Below are 21,399 nucleotides of genomic sequence, written 5' to 3'. Positions count from 1 at the left end.
GACAACAACTTAAGATGCTGTGGGGGTCAAAGAAAGTAGTCTACCTGTAATATGAAACATTGCCTATAAATATGAAAATTGCAGCATTGTTTTTACAGTAGATTTGTTTGTTATATCATAATTATAGTGTTTTTTTGTACGTGTGTAGTTTGCAGTGTTGAGCATTATAACCAATCACACACATTTTCGTTGAGTTTAGGAATACAGTGTCCAATCAGAGGTGTGCATGCACTGCACTGACTGAATTCTGAAACTCTCAGTTTCAATTCTCATCATAAACAACATAATGCAGAAAACATGCAAGTAAGAGATTCATTTTGCAGTATAGACCGTTATCGGGAGTGTTTGCAAAAGTGCATATAACCTAACTCACATTAGACTGAATGGACCGCTTCGGTGTTCTTTGATTGTTTCTTCATGTAATGGCTATATTCCCAGTTTGAAAAAAAAACATTTTGTTTTTCTTTTACTAATCCGTAAAAAAAGCATTAAACAAATTCATTACGGTTCTTGGTTTTTGTCTGTAGCCAGAATATGATGCCTTTTCCCTACACAAAAAAGTGTATATGAAAAGGGGCATATATATAAAGCCAATATATTGAAATTTTTCTCTCTCTCTCTCTCTCTCTCTCTCTCTCTATATATATATATATATATATATATATATATATATATATATATATATATATATATATATATATATATATATATATATATATATATATATATATATATATATATATATATATATATATATATATATATATTATATATATATATATATATATATATATATATATATATATATATATATATATGAAATAAAACAAACATTAAAATAAAATATAAAAAACTGCAAAGGCAACATTTCTCTTTTTTTTTTGTTTAAGTTGAAGTACTAAAATACCTAAATATAATTAAACAAAAACTTAATATAATCTATATAGACATATTAAAGAAAACAAAAACTAATAAAAATGTTGCAAGATGCGCATAAATTTTAGAAATGCGCATAAAAAACGAATGTGCTCAATTGAGGCTGATAAATTTTGCTATCTGACATGCATAAACTACGATGGAAACACTTTTACCGAATAAATCCCTAAATAAACGCACATGACGTTGCCTCATCAGAGGCTGTGATTGGATGACTGCGCTAACCAGCGGACCAATCGCATCGCAGCATCTCAAATGTTGGTTTGGTGGTTCTGAGTCAAAGTCTGTCATCAGAATGATTTGGTTTAATTCCTCCAGAAGCGTCCCGCTCGATTATGTTCACAAACAGCAGCATCCGAACGCAAGATCACATGACAGCGTTTATTGTGTTTCGTCCGAGCCTGATTGCAACAACTTGCATTTTTATTAGATATTTTGCTTCAGGAAGTGACGATTTTGTTCTCTTGAACACGTGGGATAGAAACGCTGCTTTATTCGCAAATGTTTATGCCATATTCCAATTATGTGCATGAGTTAAATTCGCAACTTCGAATGGAAATTCATACTAGCTATTGATACTAAAATGCACAATTACATTTCAAACCGATATCCCATTTACTTTAAATAAAGCGTTTCCCAAACGTTATTGTCAGCTGAACCACTTTGACCTAAAACATCCCGTTTTACATTTGAATTATTTATCAATGCATTTGCATGTTGATGTTTCTCTGATGTGCGTTAAAGCTCACATGACATGCAATAAATGTTAAATAAACATGCCATCTTTTTTTTTTTTTTTAAATAAGTTAATTTTTTGTTTTTATTTTAATTTGTTACATTTTACATACCATGGTATCTGATAACATTACCATAGCAAAACGACAGTGCATGTTTTGAACAGGTATTATTTTAGGATCTAGTAAACATGCTTGTTGTTTGTCAGAAGCAAGTTCATTGTAAAGTTTGATTTGAAACCACATTTATGTGCAATTATTAAATCAGACGGAGAGATCACTGTCACACAGAGAGACTTTAATCATAACTCTTCTCGTTAATGTTCTGTGATGTTTGAATAATATGACACAGATGCGTTTTATTTTAGGCTGCACTGTCTCTCATTATTAAGAAATCTCTTACACATGTGAAACTTCTCCTCATAATGATGTTGTGTGATGCCCGGCTTGTCCGAGACTCTTTTTAATTAGCTCTGCCATTAGTGTGACAAGCTCACCCGGTATCCCAGCATGCCCTAATGAAGCATCAGGTGCCAAGACGCCCGAAATAAACCCGCGCGGCCTCCTCACGGACCGCAGATTCTCTGAGTAAATTAGTGGCGCGGCGCGTCTGAGCAGGTAATGGTTTCACCTTGTCAGAGCTGTGGGGAGTTTCTTTGAGATCCGCTGGCGTTAGTGATCTTCAGACGCGCTGATGTGTGTATTACACCGGCAGATTGTCATGGTAATTTGTGTGCACAGTGTGTGTGAGGAACCAGTAGACAAGCTCAAATTAAAGTTATGATTTCATACGCTCTCATGTCAGCAGTCTTCGTGCAATAGCTTGAATTTGGCAGGAGGATCCGTGTTTTATCCCACCCGTGGCACATGCACATCTGCTGCCGGCGCTCATCTGCATGAACACGATTACCAATGTCAGTTTAGCACAACACTGATGAATCCTTAACTAAACTACACATGATACTGAACCATCTCCGGACTTGCTGTAAACTTCATGCTAGCAACCTGTTAAAGCGTGCTAGCAATGTGCTAAATAACACTAGAAACATGTTAGCACAATATTAAACCATGCAAGCAACATGTGAAAACACGTTAACAGTGTTAAAACGTTAGCAGTGTTAAATAATACTAAAACATGTTAACAACATACTTAATCATGATACAAAATGCTAAATCATGCTTGCAACATGTTGCTTGCATGACTTAATACTGTGCTAACATGTTTCTAGCATGTTTTAACATGTTAAAAAATGCTAACAATGTGCTAAAATGTTAAGTGTTAAATAATGCAATAAACGCGCTAACCACATGCTAAATTGTGATAGCAAAATGTTAAATCTTGCTAGCAAAATGTTAAAACGTTAGCAATGTGATAATTCATGTTAGAAAAATGCAAGTAACATGTTAAAACATGCTAAAAACATGTTAGCACAGTATTAAATCATACAAGCAACATGTTAAGACATGCTAACAACATATACTAAATTGTTATAGCAAAATGTTAAATCATGCTATGTACTAATTTATATTAGAAATATGGTGAATCATGTTAGCAACAGTAAAACATGCTGGAAATATGTTAAAATGTGGTAGCAATGTGGTAAAAACATGTTAGCAAAGTTAAATCATGCTAGAAACATGTTAGCTCAGTATTAAACCATGCAAGCAACATGCTAAAACGTTAACAATGTGTTAAACATTAGCAGTGTTAAATAATACTATATATATGTTAAGAACAATAAATCGTGATAGAAAAATGCTAAATCATGCTAGCAACATGTTAAAACATGTTAGAAACATGCTAGCCTTGTACTAAATCAAATTGGCAACACGTTAGAAATGTATTCATGTTAGCAACGTTAAAACATGTTAGCAATGTGATATTTAATGCTCGAAAAAATGTGAGCAATGTGTCAATTCATGCTAGAAAACATGCTAGGAACATGTTAAATCATGTATTATGTATATGTGTTAGAATCATGATAAATCATGTTGGCAACATGGTAACTCATGCTCAAAACATGTTAAATCATGCAATGTTAATTCATGCTAAAACATGGCTGCAAAATTCTAGAACGATATTGTTAGAAACATGCTAGCACCATACTAAATCATGCAAGAAACATGTTAGAAAATGCTAGCAATGTGTTAAATAACATTAGAAACATACTAACACTGTACTAAATCAGGCAAGCAACATGCTAAAACATGCTAACAATGTGTTAAACATGTTAGCAAAGTTAAAACACACTAGCAACCTGTTAATACATGCTAGAAACATGTTAGCACGGTATTAAATCATGCAAGCAACATGCTAAAACATGCTAGCAGTGTGATAAAACATTAGCAGTCGTAAATAATGTTAGAAATGCTATTCAAGAAATGCTAAAACATGCTAGCAATGTGTTAAATCATGTTAGAAACATGCTAGCACTGTACTAAATCATACTGGCAACATGTTAAAACATGCTAGAAATATATAGCAATGTGTTAATTCATGTTAAAATCGTGCTAGGAACATGCTAAATCATGCTTGCAACATGTTGCTTGCATGACTTAATACTGTGCTAACATGTTTCTAGCATGTTTTAACATGTTAAAAAATGCTAACAATGTGCTAAAATGTTAAGTGTTAAATAATGCAATAAACGCGCTAACCACATGCTAAATTGTGATAGCAAAATGTTAAATCTTGCTAGCAAAATGTTAAAACGTTAGCAATGTGATAATTCATGTTAGAAAAATGCAAGTAACATGTTAAAACATGCTAAAAACATGTTAGCACAGTATTAAATCATACAAGCAACATGTTAAGACATGCTAACAACATATACTAAATTGTTATAGCAAAATGTTAAATCATGCTATGTACTAATTTATATTAGAAATATGGTGAATCATGTTAGCAACAGTAAAACATGCTGGAAATATGTTAAAATGTGGTAGCAATGTTAAAACACATGTTAGCAACCTGTTAAATCATGCTAGAAACATGTTAGCTCAGTATTAAATCATGCAAGCAACATGCTAAAACATGTTAACAATGTGATAAAACATTAGCAGTGTTAAATAATACTATATATATGTTAAGAACAATAAATCGTGATAGAAAAATGCTAAATCATGCTAGCAATGTGTTAAAACATGTTAGAAACATGCTAGCCTTGTACTAAATCAAATTGGCAACACGTTAGAAATGTATTCATGTTAGCAACGTTAAAACATGTTAGCAATGTGATATTTAATGCTCGAAAAAATGTGAGCAATGTGTCAATTCATGCTAGAAAACATGCTAGGAACATGTTAAATCATGTATTATGTATATGTGTTAGAATCATGATAAATCATGTTGGCAACATGGTAACTCATGCTCAAAACATGTTAAATCATGCAATGTTAATTCATGCTAAAACATGGCTGCAAAATTCTAGAACGATATTGTTAGAAACATGCTAGCACCATACTAAATCATGCAAGAAACATGTTAAAAATGTTAGCAATGTGTTAAATAACATTAGAAACATATTAACACTGTACTAAATCAGGCAAGCAACATGCTAAAACATGCTAGCAATGTGTTAAACATGTTAGCAAAGTTAAAACACACTAGCAACCTGTTAATACATGCTAGAAACATGTTAGCACAGTATTAAATCATGCAAGCAACATGCTAAAACATGCTAGCAGTCTGATAAAACATTAGCAGTCGTAAATAATGCTAGAAATGCTATTCTAGAAATGCTAAAACATGCTAGCAATGTGTTAAATCATGTTAGAAACATGCTAGCACTGTACTAAATCATACTGGCAACATGTTAAAACATGCTAGAAATATATAGCAATGTGTTAATTCATGTTAAAATCGTGCTAGGAACATGTTAAATCATGCTATGTAATAATTTATGTTAGAAACATGTTAAAAATGCTAGCAATGTGTTAAATAACATTAGAAACATATTAACACTGTACTAAATCAGGCAAGCAACATGCTAAAACATGCTAGCAATGTGTTAAACATGTTAGCAAAGTTAAAACACACTAGCAACCTGTTAATAAATGCTAGAAACATGTTAGCACAGTATTAAATCATGCAAGCAACATGCTAAAACATGCTAGCAGTGTGATAAAACATTAGCAGTCGTAAATAATGCTAGAAATGCTATTCTAGAAACGTTAAACATGCTAGCATTGCACTAAATCATACTGGCAACATATTAAAACATGCTAGAAATATATGTTAATTCATGTTAAAATCATGCTAGGAACATGTTAAATCATGCTATGTACTAATTTATGTTAGAAACATGTCAAAACATGTTAGCAATGTGTTAAATCATGTGAGAAACAATGCTAGCACCGTAGAAATCATGCTACCAACATGCTAAAATGTTAGCAATGTGTAGCAAACATTACTTAATGTATTTATGATCATGAACTGACAGTAAAAATATTTTTACAACATTTAATGTTTAATGTAATCTTTGTCAATGTAAGTTAATAAAATTACTTAATTATTCGTTACTGCTTTAATGTTGTAAACAATTTTTAAAAATGCATTAGTAAATGTTGAAACTACTTTAGACTAATAAAGGATGTAGAATTATTTCAGTTGTGACAACATGTTTATTTATATTTTATTTTAATGTTTAAATTATTTCAGTCGTAATAGTTTAATGTTTAATGAGTGAACAATACTTAAATGGCATTTATTAATCTTAATGTTCACTTGTTTGTGCACTAACATGAACAAACAATAAACCATTGCATTTTTATTAGCAAACAGTAACAAGCTCCTGTTGATCTTAACTAATGCATTAACAATTATTTAATTATAAATCTAAATGTGTCTTTACATATTGAGAGTTCTGAGTGATGGTGAGTCATGTGACATGTAGCAGGTGTTGTAGGGTCATCGTCTCTCGTCCAATCAGACGCTGAGCTTGTTGAAGTGCTAATAAACACATTCTCCTGCAGACCTGTGACAGGAGCCGCTGGCCTTTCTGAGACACTCCAGCTCCGCGGCTAATTGGGCCGAACATGCAATTGTTAAGGAGGAGGAAACAGTCGTGTGTTCGCCACAAAAAAACACACTCATTATAATTTGCTGCTGGAGACGGTGGCTAATTATTCTGGCGGACAGGAAGTGGTCGTTACACAGAAGCAGTGCTGAAGTGATTAACACGGCTTTAAATCACATCATTTGCACTGGAAGACATGCTAGAGTTGATTAAAAACTAATTACACAATGTATGAGAGTGTTTGCTGTATTGTGAACGCATACATTTCATTTAAAGATCTTATTTTTCATTTAGTACACTGGTTTCTTGCGTGATATTTTTGTCTTGTTTTCCAGGTCAAATTTATAAAAAATCGTAAAACATACGAAATTAAGTCTTGTTTTTACTGGGGGGAATTAACTTTATTTTTCTGACTCCATTGGCAGATATTTGTTCTTGCTTCAATCATGAACTTTTGATACATTTTAAACTTTAAACAACTTTTAAAAAAATTGTTTTGCTTTTGTTAAGTGCATTTGTTAAAGCATTTAAGATTGTTTAGATATTTGTACTTGAAAACAAGACAAAAATAGCAGTGTGTGTGTATTTCTGATAACAAAATAGAGAAGAAACAGTATTATTTATATGAAAAATATGTAATGTGTCCTTTTACTGTTTTACATTATAGTTTTTACTTGCAAAAACCATGCATTTTACAATATTTTACAGTAAAATTACATCTAATGCGATTAGTTAACATGAAAAAATACTTATAAAAACATTTATTAATCTTAATTCATTTCTACATTTACTAATGCATTATTAAAATAAAAAGTTGCATCTGTTATTAGTTAATGCACTGTGAAATATGATCATTGTATTTTTATTATCAAAGATTAATAAGTGTTATAAATATATATAACTATATTATATAAAATATATTTTTATACAGAAGATATTTATGTTTCAATGCAAGACAAATTAAGTACAGTTAGTGGTAATTGTTACAAATGTTTAAAAAAAGTTTAAACTTAAAATTCGTGCTGCCTTAATTTTAAGTTTAGTCAACTCAAATGTCCAAATTGTCACTTAGTACAACTTTCAAGTTGACTAAACTTAATTTTAAAGTATTAGTTCACTTTCAAATGAAAATTTCCTGATAATTTACTCTCCTCCATGTCATCCAAAATGTTCATGTCTTTTTCTTTAGTGGAAAAGGTTTTTGAGGAAATCATTCCAGGATTTTTCTCCTTATAGCTGACTTCACTGAAAATGTCCGATGGTTTCTCTAGATCAGACTCTTATTCCTCGTCTGGGATCATGTAGAGCTCTTTGAAGCTGCACTGAAACTGACATTTGGACCTTCAACCCGTTGAACCCCAGTGAAGTCCACTATATGGAGAAAAACCCTGGAATGTTTTCCTCAAAAACCTTCATTTCTTTTCCACTGAAGAAAGAAAGACATGAACATCTTGGATGACATGGAGGAGAGTAAATTATCAGGGAATTTTAATTTGAAAGTGAACTAATCCTTTAAGGCAGCAACAAATTTTGTTACATAAAGTGTCCATAGCAGCTCTTTAAGTTGTTGATTCTAGAATATATTAATCAGACGTGCAGCTGATAGTTATACACATTAGTCTCGTGTGCAGACTGACTGTGTGTGTGTGTGTGTGTGTGTGTGTGTGTGTGTGTGTGTGTGTGTGTGTGTGTGTGTGTGTGTGTGTGTGTGTGTGTGTGACAGCAGTGTGAGGTCAGGCCTCCAGGTTTAACAGGGTTTGTGCCCCATTTCATCACGTGTGTGTGTGATAGAGACGTGTTCCCTTGGTCCGGGAAATCCTGGATATATCAGGGTGTTTTAAAGAGGTCCCACTCGCATCAGAAGACATTCAGAAGTTCAGAGCGAGTCGTTTCTGCAGTTCAGTTTCAGTACAAGCTCTTGTTGGACTGAGTTGATCTGAATAATGACACTGTTATCTGCTTATCCACTTTGTTTCATAATGAAGGACTTTTGCACTCTTCATTGACACAGTTATTAAACTTGACTGAATTATGAATAATGACGTTCTTCTAACTATAAGTAAGTTTGCAGCTACATGTCAGCATGTCGTGTGTGTGTGTGTGTGTGTGTGTGTGTGTGTGTGTGTGTGTGTGTAAGCAGCAGGTGTTTCCAAACTCAGGAAGGTGTCAGTAAGGAAAGCAAACAGATGTCCAGCGTGAGAGTCAGAGGATCAGTGTGAACGGATAAACATCAACAACACTAGAAAGCGCGTGTGTGTGTGTGTGTGTGTGTGTTTAGTGCGCTTCACCCGTGTGTGTCTGTAATCGTGAGTCAGAGTGTGTTAAATTTGGCAGCACCTGATTGAAACAGATATACATTAATTAGCAATGCTAATTAAGATGAATTAAGCTGCTCCCTTAATGAAGTGGCTCCTCTTTAATCAATTGCCGGCACTGCAGTGATTTTACCATGTTGATAAACACATTAATGTATTCCATATGTCTCATAAACACAGCGGCGTGTGATGATCTGCTCTCAGTATCAGCACCTGTATTTACACTCCATAAACCACATTTCTCACGCTCATGTCATCACTGTGATCTTCTCCACAGGTTCAGCGTTCATGATGGTGAACTCGTCGGGTCGGTTCGCCGGGCAGAAGGCTTTACTCTTCACTCCGCAGCTCAAAGAGAACGACACGCACTGCGTCATATTTCAGTTCTATGTTGCGGGCCGAGAGGGCGGCAGGCCTGGACATCTGAACGTCTACATCAAGGAGAACAACAGCCCCATGGGTTTGCCCGTGTGGAACACGTCTGGACCCGCCGGGCGAAGCTGGAACCAGGTGGAGCTGGCCATCAGCACATACTGGCCCAACTTCTACCAGGTGAGCAAATATAGATGTGAGAAACACTAAACCCTGATGGAGCGCATCGTTCGTGTGTTCTCATGCCGTTGGTTTTGGCCTGTAGATGATTCACAAAAACATGGATTTGTGTTGAAGACTTTTGTAATGTTGCACACCAGATGCTATTATCATTCAGATTTGTTTACATGAGTTTATAGCTGTCGTGTTATAGTGAAGGTTTTTGATGTTCTGCAGCAGAACTGATCTGAACTACTGGACCAACAGGTAGTTGCTATTTTTATTCAATCAATCAATCAATCAATGCTTATTAATAATAATAATAACAGTAATAATAATAGTTTATTATATTATTATTAAATAAAATAATGAAAAAAATAAGAAATATCACTATTATTTTCACTGTAAAATAAAACCTATTTGAGGAAAATAATATAATAATTAGTTTTTTATAAAAAATAATAATTGTTATTATGGTAATTGTTGTAATTGTTAATATTATTAAATAAAATAATACATAAAAATAAGAAATTTCTATTGTAATTTTTATTGTAAAATAAAAAATATTGAAGGAAAATAATGTTAAAGTATTATATTATTATTATTAATACTATTAATGTTGTTGTTGTTGTAAATAAATAAAATAATAACAGAAAATAAATATTACAATTGTAATTTTTACTGTAAAATAAAAATATTGAATGAAAATAATGTTATAATAAGTGTTTTATTTTATTATTAATATGCATTTTGTTGTTTTTATGTTCACTGTAAAATAAAAAAACTATATGAGGAAAATAATATAAAAATTAATGTTATAATAATAATAATAATAATTGTTATTGTTGTAATTGATACTATTATTAAATAAAAAAATTACTATTATAATTTTTATTGTAATAAAAATAAAATTGTAAAAAAAATTGAAGGACAATATTATGTGTTTAAGTTATTATTAATATTATTATTGTTATTGTAAATAAATAAAATAATAAAAGAAAATAAATATTACAATTGTAATTTTTATATTTTTATCATTAATGTTGTTTTTAATAAAATAATAAATTAAATTAATAAATGTTACACTGTAAAATAAAAACAATATGTACAAGCAAAATAATAAAATACTACTTTTATTTTATAGTGCAACAGTAAAATTGCAACACTAATATATTTATGGCTATCTTAATTTCTTCATTTTCAAACGCTGTACCAGCTTTAGTTTTTAGTTTAGAAAACTGCAGGCAACCTTAAAGCTTCTCTTTCGATGACAACAGCCAGTTTATAAGCGCGTCTCATTACAAGTTTGTGAATACGTTTGACATGTTTCACTATTAAATGCACATTATAAGTGCCCCAAACTCAGAGTTCATGTGCTCTGAGACGCTAAAAACACCAGATCATGCGTTGCACATGTGTCAAAGAAGACGTGCATTTTGCATTTTGATAATCTCGCAAAGCCATATTGTGTTGTTTTTATTTTCATGAATCATGCAGCCCCACAGGTGTGTGTGTGTGTGTGTGTTGTCTTGCTGCCACCTGCCCATCAGTTTCAGGTGAATGTAATGAAAATCTGCCCCCATTAGAGAGAAAAAGAGAATCAGATTTTCTGCTCCTCTGGTGCTTGATTTTCACATGTGCTGTGAGCATGAAGAGAGACGGTCTGATTTCACACATGCTGGTTATTAGTGACCCGTTCTCATGGGTGCTGACGGAGCCCCGTGTTAATTGGTGGAACGAGCCCCCGTGACCCCGCGCGGGGAAAGCGTGCTTTGGTAAATTACTCCATTAGAGCGGCAGTGAGGAGGCGGGCGAGAGGTTACGACGAGACCCGGCCTGATTAGATGGTTTAGGAGAACACACCGCCAAACACGTGATCGTTTCATTTGTGAAGTTTCATCGTGACGTGTGGAGGACTGTGAGCCGATTCAAAAGGATTTTAAATGGGCTTCTGTCAGATTATTCATGCTTTACTGAACTTTTGATTGCATTAGAGGAATAATTCAGGCAATAATTAAAATTAATTTACTCATTAACTCTAATGACTTTCCAAATCTTTAGTGATCGCATCTGTGAAGCTGCTAACACCCTGTCCTAACCAGACCCAACTCCACAACACACAATTAAAAAAGTATCTTTATCATGTTAATCAGAGTTTTTATCATAATTAGCTGCAACGAACAACAGAGGATTCTAATCGGTTCTGTTTCTGTGACATCGTGGCTGCAGATACAAACAAAGATGACAATGATAATCGCAGGAACTAATTATGTGCTTTTATTTAATCTTAAAAAGGTCTAAGATAAGTTAGAACATTATTTTGCGTGATCTCAAAGAGACAATGGATAATTCATCTCAGATCTTGAAAATATGTATATGTTTGAGGTTTGAACTGCTTATAAAATTTCTATTTTATATAATTTATTGTTATTGAGATTCATCGTAAAATAATTATCATCATTCATATTTTATATACTGTATGCATCATACATTAATTTTACATCCAAGTGTATTCAATGCTAAAGATTGTTTCAGTCACTCTTTGGTTGCGAGTGTAGAGACTCCGCCCACACGCTCTTCTGATTGGCTGATTTTGGATCGATTTGGTTGCGAGTGCAGAGAGACTCCGCCCACACACTCTTCTGATTGGCTGATTTTGGATTGATTTGGTTGCGAGTGCAGAGAGACTCCGCCCACACGCTCTTCTGATTGGCTGATTTTGGATTGATTTGGTTGCGAGTGCAGAGAGACTCCGCCCACACCCTCTTCTGATTGGCTGATTTTGGATTGATTTGGTTGCGAGTGCAGAGAGACTCCGCCCACACACTCTTCTGATTGGCTGATTTTGGATTGATTTGGTTGCGAGTGCAGAGAGACTCCGCCCACACGCTCTTCTGATTGGCTGATTTTGGATTGATTTGGTTGCGAGTGCAGAGAGACTCCGCCCACACGCTCTTCTGATTGGCTGATTTTGGATTGATTTGGTTGCGAGTGCAGAGAGACTCCACCCACACGCTCTTCTGATTGGCTGATTTTGGATTGATTTGGTTGTGAGTGCAGAGAGACTCCGCCCACACGCTCTTCTGATTGGCTGATTTTGGATTGATTTGGTTGTGAGTGCAGAGAGACTCCGCCCACACACTCTTCTGATTGGCTGATTTTGGATTGATTTGGTTGCGAGTGCAGAGAGACTTCGCCCACACGCTCTTCTGATTGGCTGATTTTGGATTGATTTGGTTGCGAGTGCAGAGAGACTCCGCCCACACGCTCTTCTGATTGGCTGATTTTGGATTGATTTGGTTGCGAGTGCAGAGAGACTCCGCCCACACGCTCTTCTGATTGGCTGATTTTGGATTGATTTGGTTGCGAGTGCAGAGAGACTCCACCCACACGCTCTTCTGATTGGCTGATTTTGGATTGATTTGGTTGTGAGTGCAGAGAGACTCCGCCCACACACTCTTCTGATTGGCTGATTCTAGATTGATTTGGTTGTGAGTGCAGAGAGACTTCGCCCACACGCTCTTCTGATTGGCTGATTTTGGATTGATTTGGTTGCGAGTGCAGAGAGACTCCGCCCACACGCTCTTCTGATTGGCTGATTTTGGATTGATTTGGTTGCGAGTGCAGAGAGACTCCGCCCACACGCTCTTCTGATTGGCTGATTTTGGATTGATTTGGTTGCGAGTGCAGAGAGACTCCGCCCACACGCTCTTCTGATTGGCTGATTTTGGATCGATTTGGTTGCGAGTGCAGAGACTCCGCCCACACGCTCTTCTGATTGGCTGATTTTGGATCGATTTGGTTGCGAGTGCAGAGAGACTCCGCCCACACGCTCTTCTGATTGGCTGATTTTGGATTGATTTGGTTGTGAGTGCAGAGAGACTCCGCCCACACACTCTTCTGATTGGCTCATTTTGGATTGATTTGGTTACGAGTGCAGAGAGACTCCGCCCACACACTCCTCTGATTGGCTCATTTTGGATTGATTTGGTTACAAGTGCAGAGAGACTCCGCCCACACACTCTTCTGATTGGCTGATTATAGATTGATTTGGTTGTGACTGCAGAGAGACTCCGCCCACACGCTCTTCTGATTGGCTCATTTTGGATTGATTTGGTTGTGAGTGCAGAGAGACTCCGCCCACACGCTCTTCTGATTGGCTGATTTTGGATTGATTTGGTTGTGAGTGCAGAGAGACTCCGCCCACACGCTCTTCTGATTGGCTGATTTTGGATTGATTTGGTTGCGATTGCAGAGAGACTCCGCCCACACGCTCTTCTGATTGGCTGATTTTGGATTGATTTGGTTGCGATTGCAGAGAGACTCCACCCACACACTCTTCTGATTGGCTGATTTTGGAGTGCTTGTCACAATCTTGGTGTAAAGCAGAAAAAGTTCATGTAACCCTGATCTGATCTGCCTCAGTTCCTCATTCAGAAACAGGAACACACACATGTAACTCAGATTAACAGTAGTGGGTACTGTGGTAAACTGAGAGCAGCTGTGGTTTTAACATCAGCCGCCTGAAATATGCTCCTTCACTTGTGTTCAAACATCCAGCACATTTGTCCGGCATTCCGACTCTGGGAGCGGTTTAACATGAGTGTCCCAACATATCTGACATGGGTTGAGTGTAACAGATTGCAGGAGCCGCCCATGTGTTGGCTGAAATTGTTGGCGTCTGTGACTTTCCCGTGACTTTCTATTTCTATCCCGTCTGCATTTAGGAATGATGTGCACTCTCAAATGTTGCTCGATTAGTTCGACGGGATGGTGTTTGATCTCTAACTAGTGAGTGTCATTAAGGCTCTCGAAAAGATTTCACATGCATCGCTGTGTGTGATGAGAATAAAGCGAATGTGTATCTAATTAGCGACGTCAGGATAATTATTGGTTGCTTTAATTGCACAGTATCATAAGTGATCGTCAAAATGAAACCACCTGGTGCTTGGACATTATTTTGTAATTACAGGCTCGATTTGATGTTTTTCCTCACTAGAAAGATGTGGTTGAAGCCTCTGCGCTAATTGGTACGATCAGGTCAGCGATCAGAACTTTTAATTGGATGTGACGGGCATTTAGTTTTTATGCATTTCTACATCTGTCCAGTTCTCACGAGCGCATTCGTCCTTTGACCTCTTGTACACAGTGTCTGCAGGTCAGTTCAGAGTGATGTGGAACCGAAAGTCTTCAGTCAGTGAGATGCTAATTTTAATCCCAGTTTAATGTCATTAGCGCAACAAGAAGTTTGTTTACATCTCGACACACACGCTCGCTGGGAAAAACAAAAGCTTCATCTCTGTGTATGTGAGGGCTTTCGTGTGTCAAGCTGAAGTCAGAAGATTCTGTTGAGTTAATGTTTAAAGGGTTAGAGAGCGATGAGAGTGCAAATGTCCCAATGAGCCTTCGGTCTCTTCATGAGACAAGAGTGAGATGGTAATGAGACACGTCTCGCACTGCTTTCACTTTTGTGGTGTTTTTTGGTCCATGAACAAACAATGTAACTTACAGGAACAGAAAAGAGTCTGAAAGCTCCTCTCATCTCTTGATAAATCATATCAAATTTTCTCATCTCCTCTCTCCTCTCATCTCACGTCTTCTCACCTTGTCTCTCTTGATTTAATTTTATCTCATCAAACCTTGTCTATTCTGATTTCGTCTCGTCTCGTCTCGTCTCGTCTTATCTCGTCTCGTCTCTTCTCTTCTCTTCTCTTCTCTTCTCTTCTCTTCTCTTCTCTTCTCTTCTCTTCTCTTCTCTTCTCTTCTCTTCTCTTCTCTTCTCTTCTCTTCTCTTCTCTTCTCTTCTCGATTCATGTCATTTGATCAGAACAAACCTTGTCTCATCTGATTTCTTATTGTGTCTCTTCTCGTCTTGTCTCTTCTCCTCTTGATTCATCCCATCTCATCATTCTCGTCTCTTCTCACCTTGACTCATCACTTGATTCATCTTATCAGATCAAATCTTGTCTCATCTGATTTCTCATCTCGTCTCTTCTTGTCTCCTCTTGTCTCGTCTCCTCTCAATTCATCTCATCTCACCAAACCTTGTCCCGTATCGTCTCATCTTTTCTCGTCTCCTCTCGATTCATCTTCTCACCAAACATCTGATTTCTTGTCGCGTTTCTTCTCTTCTGACCTCGTCTCATCTGATTTCTCATCTCTTCTTGTCTTTCCTCACCTTTTCTCACCTTGTTTCATCACTTGATTCATCTTATCAGATCAAACATTGTCTCGTTTGATATCTTGTCTCTTCTCTTCTCATTTCACGATTCATAATATCTCATCAAAATCAAGCGTACAGTTAATTCTGACAGGTGACGTCAGTCAAGCTCGCATCAGCTGACTCACGTCTACCTATAGGAGTACGACGCCTATCACAGCATCCCCTCATACCCTCCTCCATCCCCAGCTCCTCCTCCTCGTCCAGCCAGGATTCGGCCTTCTGATTCCCCTAATTTCTCAAATTATTTAGTACATCAAAAATATTGATATTAATGATATCTGCAATACATTTATGTTGGTTCAGTTCTGTTTATCTTAAGGGGGGTGTTTATCCATGCTAGGCTGCATGGATGCGCAGGGAGAACCGTACCGCCAGTCTCGTCTCATCAGTCGTTGTCTCTCCTCTCTCGTCCAGGTCCTTGAGTGCAGTAAGAGTCTCCTGATGGCAGTGATGGAGTTAAAGCGGCAACTGCTGTGTGTGTGTATGTGGCTAGATGCGAGCTGGCAGGGCTGTGTGATATTACGGGCTGTTTGGAGAACCGCACCCAGTTCCCAAAGGAAGCCAGTCATTCCTGTCCCTCATCTGAGCTTGTGTCCGTCCGGGGGAACCCTGGCCCTCTGTCTGACAGCACAGTCAAACAAGCGTCTGTGTTCATGTTTGTTTGAGGACGGCAGTGACTGGTGGTTCATTAACAGACACTCTCAACCACATATCTTCAGATTCAACCTGCATTCAGTCCCTTAACAATGAAAGAACTTCATACAGGTTTGAAAAGTCATGAGGGAGTGTAAATTATGACAGAAAAGGTTTTTAATCAAGTTAATCTAAATTTAATTCAAGCTTCTTTTCCACATATTCAGGAAACTAAAGCTCGCTGGTGCGGGTCGGTGTGACCGTGATGTTGCCCCGCACCGCGGAACCGGCTCAAGGGACGCCTGTCAAATCTCTCGCACGCTGAATATGCATCATAATAGAAACCTTAGCAAAGAGCATGTATCCCAGAATCCTTCACTCTGCAGTCTTTAGCCCTGACCCCCAGAGTCTGGCTGTCGAGTTGAATTGTTTGGCTGTATAAACCGAGTCTGAGGTGAGCAGATTTAGCACATGCTGCCGCAGCACCTCGCTGATAGAGCCGTGATTTACCGCGTCTATAAACGCCGCCATCTGACAGACAGCCGATTCACCATGGGCACCCTTGGAGCCTGCTCCCCATACGCCCGCTGGTTTAACAAGTTTAGCCCAATAACTAAAGCCAAATGGTGTTTTAATGACCACTAATGACCAGCGTGAATGGCGCTTTCCTCATCTCTGTGGTGCGCGTTGTTTAAATCCTCACCTCGGCCCCTGCGGGAGTCCTCCGTGCCGGTGTGTGTGACATTTTGAGAGCGTGTCCATTTATCACTGTGGTTATGAGCTTTCTCTTTCCTCCGCAGATCGTCTTTGAAGTGGTGACCTCCGGGCAGCGCGGCTTGCTGGCCATCAAGGACGTCGTCCTCCAGGGCCATCAGTGCAGTAAGACCCGTCTCTGTCTCTCTGTCTCTCTGCTGTCGTAAACTCAGCCTCATCACCCGCTCCTTGGCCTTTTCCTGCCACCCTCCAAATATCAATTCCGTCCGTCTTTCTCCAGGCGTGGAGAGTCATAAAAGAGAGCGTAATAAAGAAAACAAAAGAGGAGGAAAGATGGTGATAAAGCTTTCATGTAATGCAGGAGAGATATCAGGGTGTGAAAGAGGCACTGTTAGCAGGAGAATGAAAGGGTCAAGTGGGATTCTGCTGTCTTCATAGGCCTCATAAGTGAAATGAAACACTCTGCATAGACGGCATCTCCTGAGAAACGCTCAAGAACTTGATTCTGATGTCATTTAACTCTTTCCCCTCCAGCGTTTGCCCGCCGCGGCAGCATTTAGATCATTTTCACAAAACTTTAAAGGCCTGCTGAATATTTTGTTGCTTGAATATCTGAACGTGTGTCACAATATGTCAAAAAGAAAGAACAGAGCCTCTGCTTTAAAAATCATTTTATTCTATCTTCATGCATTCTTTTTTTACCCACATTTCATTGTGGGTAAGTTTCACTAAAAGAAGCATCATTTTCAACAAAAAAGCTTTTTTGAGCTTTTTATCAATTTAACGAGTTTAATCTTGCATTATAATGACTTAGATCTCGAGATGGTTTTATTTTTTTTAATTATTACTTGGCCCTAGTCCTCTTCCGTAGTTATATTTATTATTTATTTTTTTTACATATTTTACAAATTATATTTATTTTAATAAAAGTTTTTGTTTATTTTATTTATTTAGTCATATATTCAAAATATATTTATTTTAATCAATTTATTTATTTTTAATTATTTCAATTAAATTTAATTAGTTTAATCCTTTTTATTTATTTTTTATTGTTTAATATTATTATTTGTTGTTATTATTAACATATTTTAATATAAAACAAATTATATTTATTTTAATAAAAAGTTTTTGTTTATTTTATTTATTTAGTCATATATTCAAAATATATTTATTTTAATCAATTTATTTATTTTTAATTCAATTAAATTTATTTAATTTGTTTAATCCTTTTTATTTATTTTTTATTATGTTTAATATTATTATTTATTATTATTATCGATTTTATTTTTTACACTACTTTTCCCTCATCCTAACATTTAAAAGGTAGCTATATATTTTCGATTGAAAAATTAATATGATAAATATTTAGATTAAGTTACCTTGCATTTTGTCTATTATTCAAATCAATGTTTTTATATTTATATTTTACAAATTATATTTAATAAAATGTTTTTGTTTATTTCATTTATTTAGTTATGAAATCAAAGTATATTTATTTTAATTAAATTATTATTTTAATAAAATTTAATATATATATATATATATATATAAAATATAAACTGCTTTTCTCTAATATGCCTTGCCAAAATTACAAATTGCCAAATTTTAAATCAGCACTGCCTACTATTTAAAAAGACATCATGTGCATTATAGACTATATGAATGCAGTATGCAGCGTGTCTCTGCGATGAACTAATCAGAGGTCAATATCAACATGTTTGTAGCGCTAATGTTTTTATTTTTGAAAGATGATTGTGTTGAAGTTGTCATTCATTTGCTCTCCATGAAAGCAGATGGCAGAGCGTCTCTCAGACAGCGGGTGGTCTCGCTATCATCACAGCGGAAAAAACACTACTTTAACGATAAGAGAAAGAGATGCAGCCGCCGCGCGGGGAAGATTGGCGGGTGGAGGCAGTAAAGGTGGCTGCACTTCAAATGGGACTGCTGAAATATTGAAGAGCGCGAGGAAGAACGGAGAGAGGCCGTGATTAAATTAGCAGCGTGTCTGTGTCTGTGCAGAACCAGCGCGGATCAATTCAAGGTCACGGCGGCCTGCGGTCCTCAAACATTATACTTCCTAACTTGATTTAAATGAACTTTCATCTCACAGATGCTTTTGGTTTTAAATGCATATTGACCCAGATATGAGTGCGCTTTGTTGTAGAGACTAATGAGAACACGCCGGCTCCGCTCAAAACTTAAATCAATAGAGTTAAGGTTAGTGATTTAGGGGAATATTATTAGCTGTGCGCAGATTAAATGAGAAACTAATAAAGATTTTTTTGTGTGTTGCTCCTTCTGAAAATAAGGAGTTTGAGAGGGTGTTATTGATATCAGGAATAAAACATCTTGTTGAAGAGATCGAGGTTAAAATCATATTGAGCCTCATGAACTCAAACTCCTCCTCAATATTTCATGTCTTGTTTTGCAGCACAAATATCTAAACATTCTTAAAGGGATAGTTCACCCAAAAATGAAAATTCTTTAAAATTACTCACCCTCATGTCGTTCCACACTCGTAAGACCTTTGTTCATCTTCAGAACACAAATTAAGGTATTTTTGATGAAATCCGATGGCTCCGTGAGGCCTGAGCAATGACATTTCCTCTCTCAAGATCCATTAATGTACTAAAAACATGTTTAAATCAGTTCATGTGAGTACAGTGGTTCAATATTAATATTATAAAGCCACGAGAATATTTTTGGTGCGCCAAAAAAACAAAATAACGACTTATTTAGTGATGGCCGATTTCAAAACACTGCTTCAGGAAGCTTCGGAGCGTTATGAATCAAATCAGCGGTTCGGAGTGCCAAAGTCACATGGTTTCAGTAGTTTGTCGGTTTGACACGCGATTCGCGAACCGCTGATTCGACACACTGATTCATAACGCTCCGAATCTTCCTGAAGCAGTGTTTTGAAATCGGCCATCACTATATAAGTCATTATTTAGTTTTTTTGGCGCACCAAAAATATTCTCGTCACTTTATAATATTAATATTGAACCACTGTACTCACATGACCTGATTTAAACATGTTTTTAGTACATTAATGGATCTTGAGAGAGGAAATGCCATTGCTGGCTATGCAGGCCTCACTGAGCCATCGGATTTCATCAAAAAATATCTTAATTTTTGTTCTGAAGATGAATGAAGGTCTTATAGGTGTGGAACGACATGAGGGTGAGTAATTAATGACAGAATTTTCATTTTTGGGTGAACTAACCCTTTAAATCATAGTATGTTTTTGTGAATCAGGACTGTAAAATAAAGTTTTAGTCTCAGTAGCTCTTCTGAAACTCCAGACTGTGTGTTTTATTCAGTGTCTGTTATTGTGCAGACATTCAAATAACGGGCCGTTTCTGCTTCCAGTGAACACGCCACACTTCCTCCATATCAAAGGAGTGGAGGTGAACGCCGGACAGACCGCGACCTTCCACTGCACCGTCAACGGAGAGTGGAGAGACAACTTCAACCTCTGGCTGCAGGTCAGACACACACACACACACACACACACACACACACACACACACACTCACTCACTCACTCACACGCACACACACACACACTCACACACACACACACACACACAATCATGATTCATCATGGGAGGAAGGTTTTACTGTTTCTCTATTTATTAATACAAAATGAATCAGGAAACGTCTCACACACTAATCCAGTGATCCAGTTTTCTGTCTGTAAAAACACACACAATCCCTCCATCCGGTCAGAATGATCCTGTTCATGAAGCGTCCCGCAGCAGAGTGGCTCATTAAACCCAGAGGCTCGTTTACACCCTCATCTATCCGTCTAGGGACGCGGGACGTGTGGCGGTTCAGCATCATTACGGTTTACTGAGTTTAATGAAGCCGCTTTGGGTTTGCTCTGATCTCAGCGATCGTCCCTCTGATAGCTCGATCGTGTCACGTCTTCTCTGGCTTGAGCACGGTTCCTTTAAGGCGTGTCTGTAAACATCCACTGATATGATTGGCTAACGTTACTGCACAGGAAACCGTATCAACGCCACTCCCTGTTGCACAAGAGTAAGAGTTTTGAAAACACTATCCATTAAAAAACTCATTTACAGCATTATGAAATCATTTACTGATGGTTTATGATGCAGCTGCTGTCAGATTTAATACAGTCGCTGCTTCATCTGTTCGGTTCTCTCCATTACACTGTCTCTCAGTCATATGCTCCGAACAAACATATAATCCTCCGCCGCAATCCAGGACGGCATTGAAATAAACCATCCACTTGTTTCCGGTTTAAGCTCTGAAACTTGCGGGATGTTTTAA

General features: G+C 36.8%; 1 protein-coding gene across 8 annotated transcripts in view; it reads left to right on the top strand.

Moving 5' to 3' along the window:
- Positions 1-21,399, top strand: part of si:ch1073-391i24.1 (receptor-type tyrosine-protein phosphatase mu) — a 217,712-nt gene that overhangs the window by 67,877 nt on the left and 128,436 nt on the right. For all 8 annotated transcript variants that reach the window (XM_067361858.1, XM_067361856.1, XM_067361855.1 and 5 more), the window contains 3 exons: positions 9,281-9,555; positions 17,191-17,269; positions 20,474-20,589. In XM_067361858.1, coding sequence (XP_067217959.1) covers positions 9,281-9,555; positions 17,191-17,269; positions 20,474-20,589 — 470 coding nt within the window. The remainder of the gene's footprint in view (positions 1-9,280; positions 9,556-17,190; positions 17,270-20,473; positions 20,590-21,399) is intronic.

The sequence above is a fragment of the Chanodichthys erythropterus genome, chromosome 16, assembly GCF_024489055.1.
Source record: "Chanodichthys erythropterus isolate Z2021 chromosome 16, ASM2448905v1, whole genome shotgun sequence".
Taxonomy (NCBI): domain Eukaryota; kingdom Metazoa; phylum Chordata; class Actinopteri; order Cypriniformes; family Xenocyprididae; genus Chanodichthys; species Chanodichthys erythropterus.
Note: the sequence above shows the minus strand (reverse complement) of the source record. Positions and strands in the feature narration are given on the sequence as shown.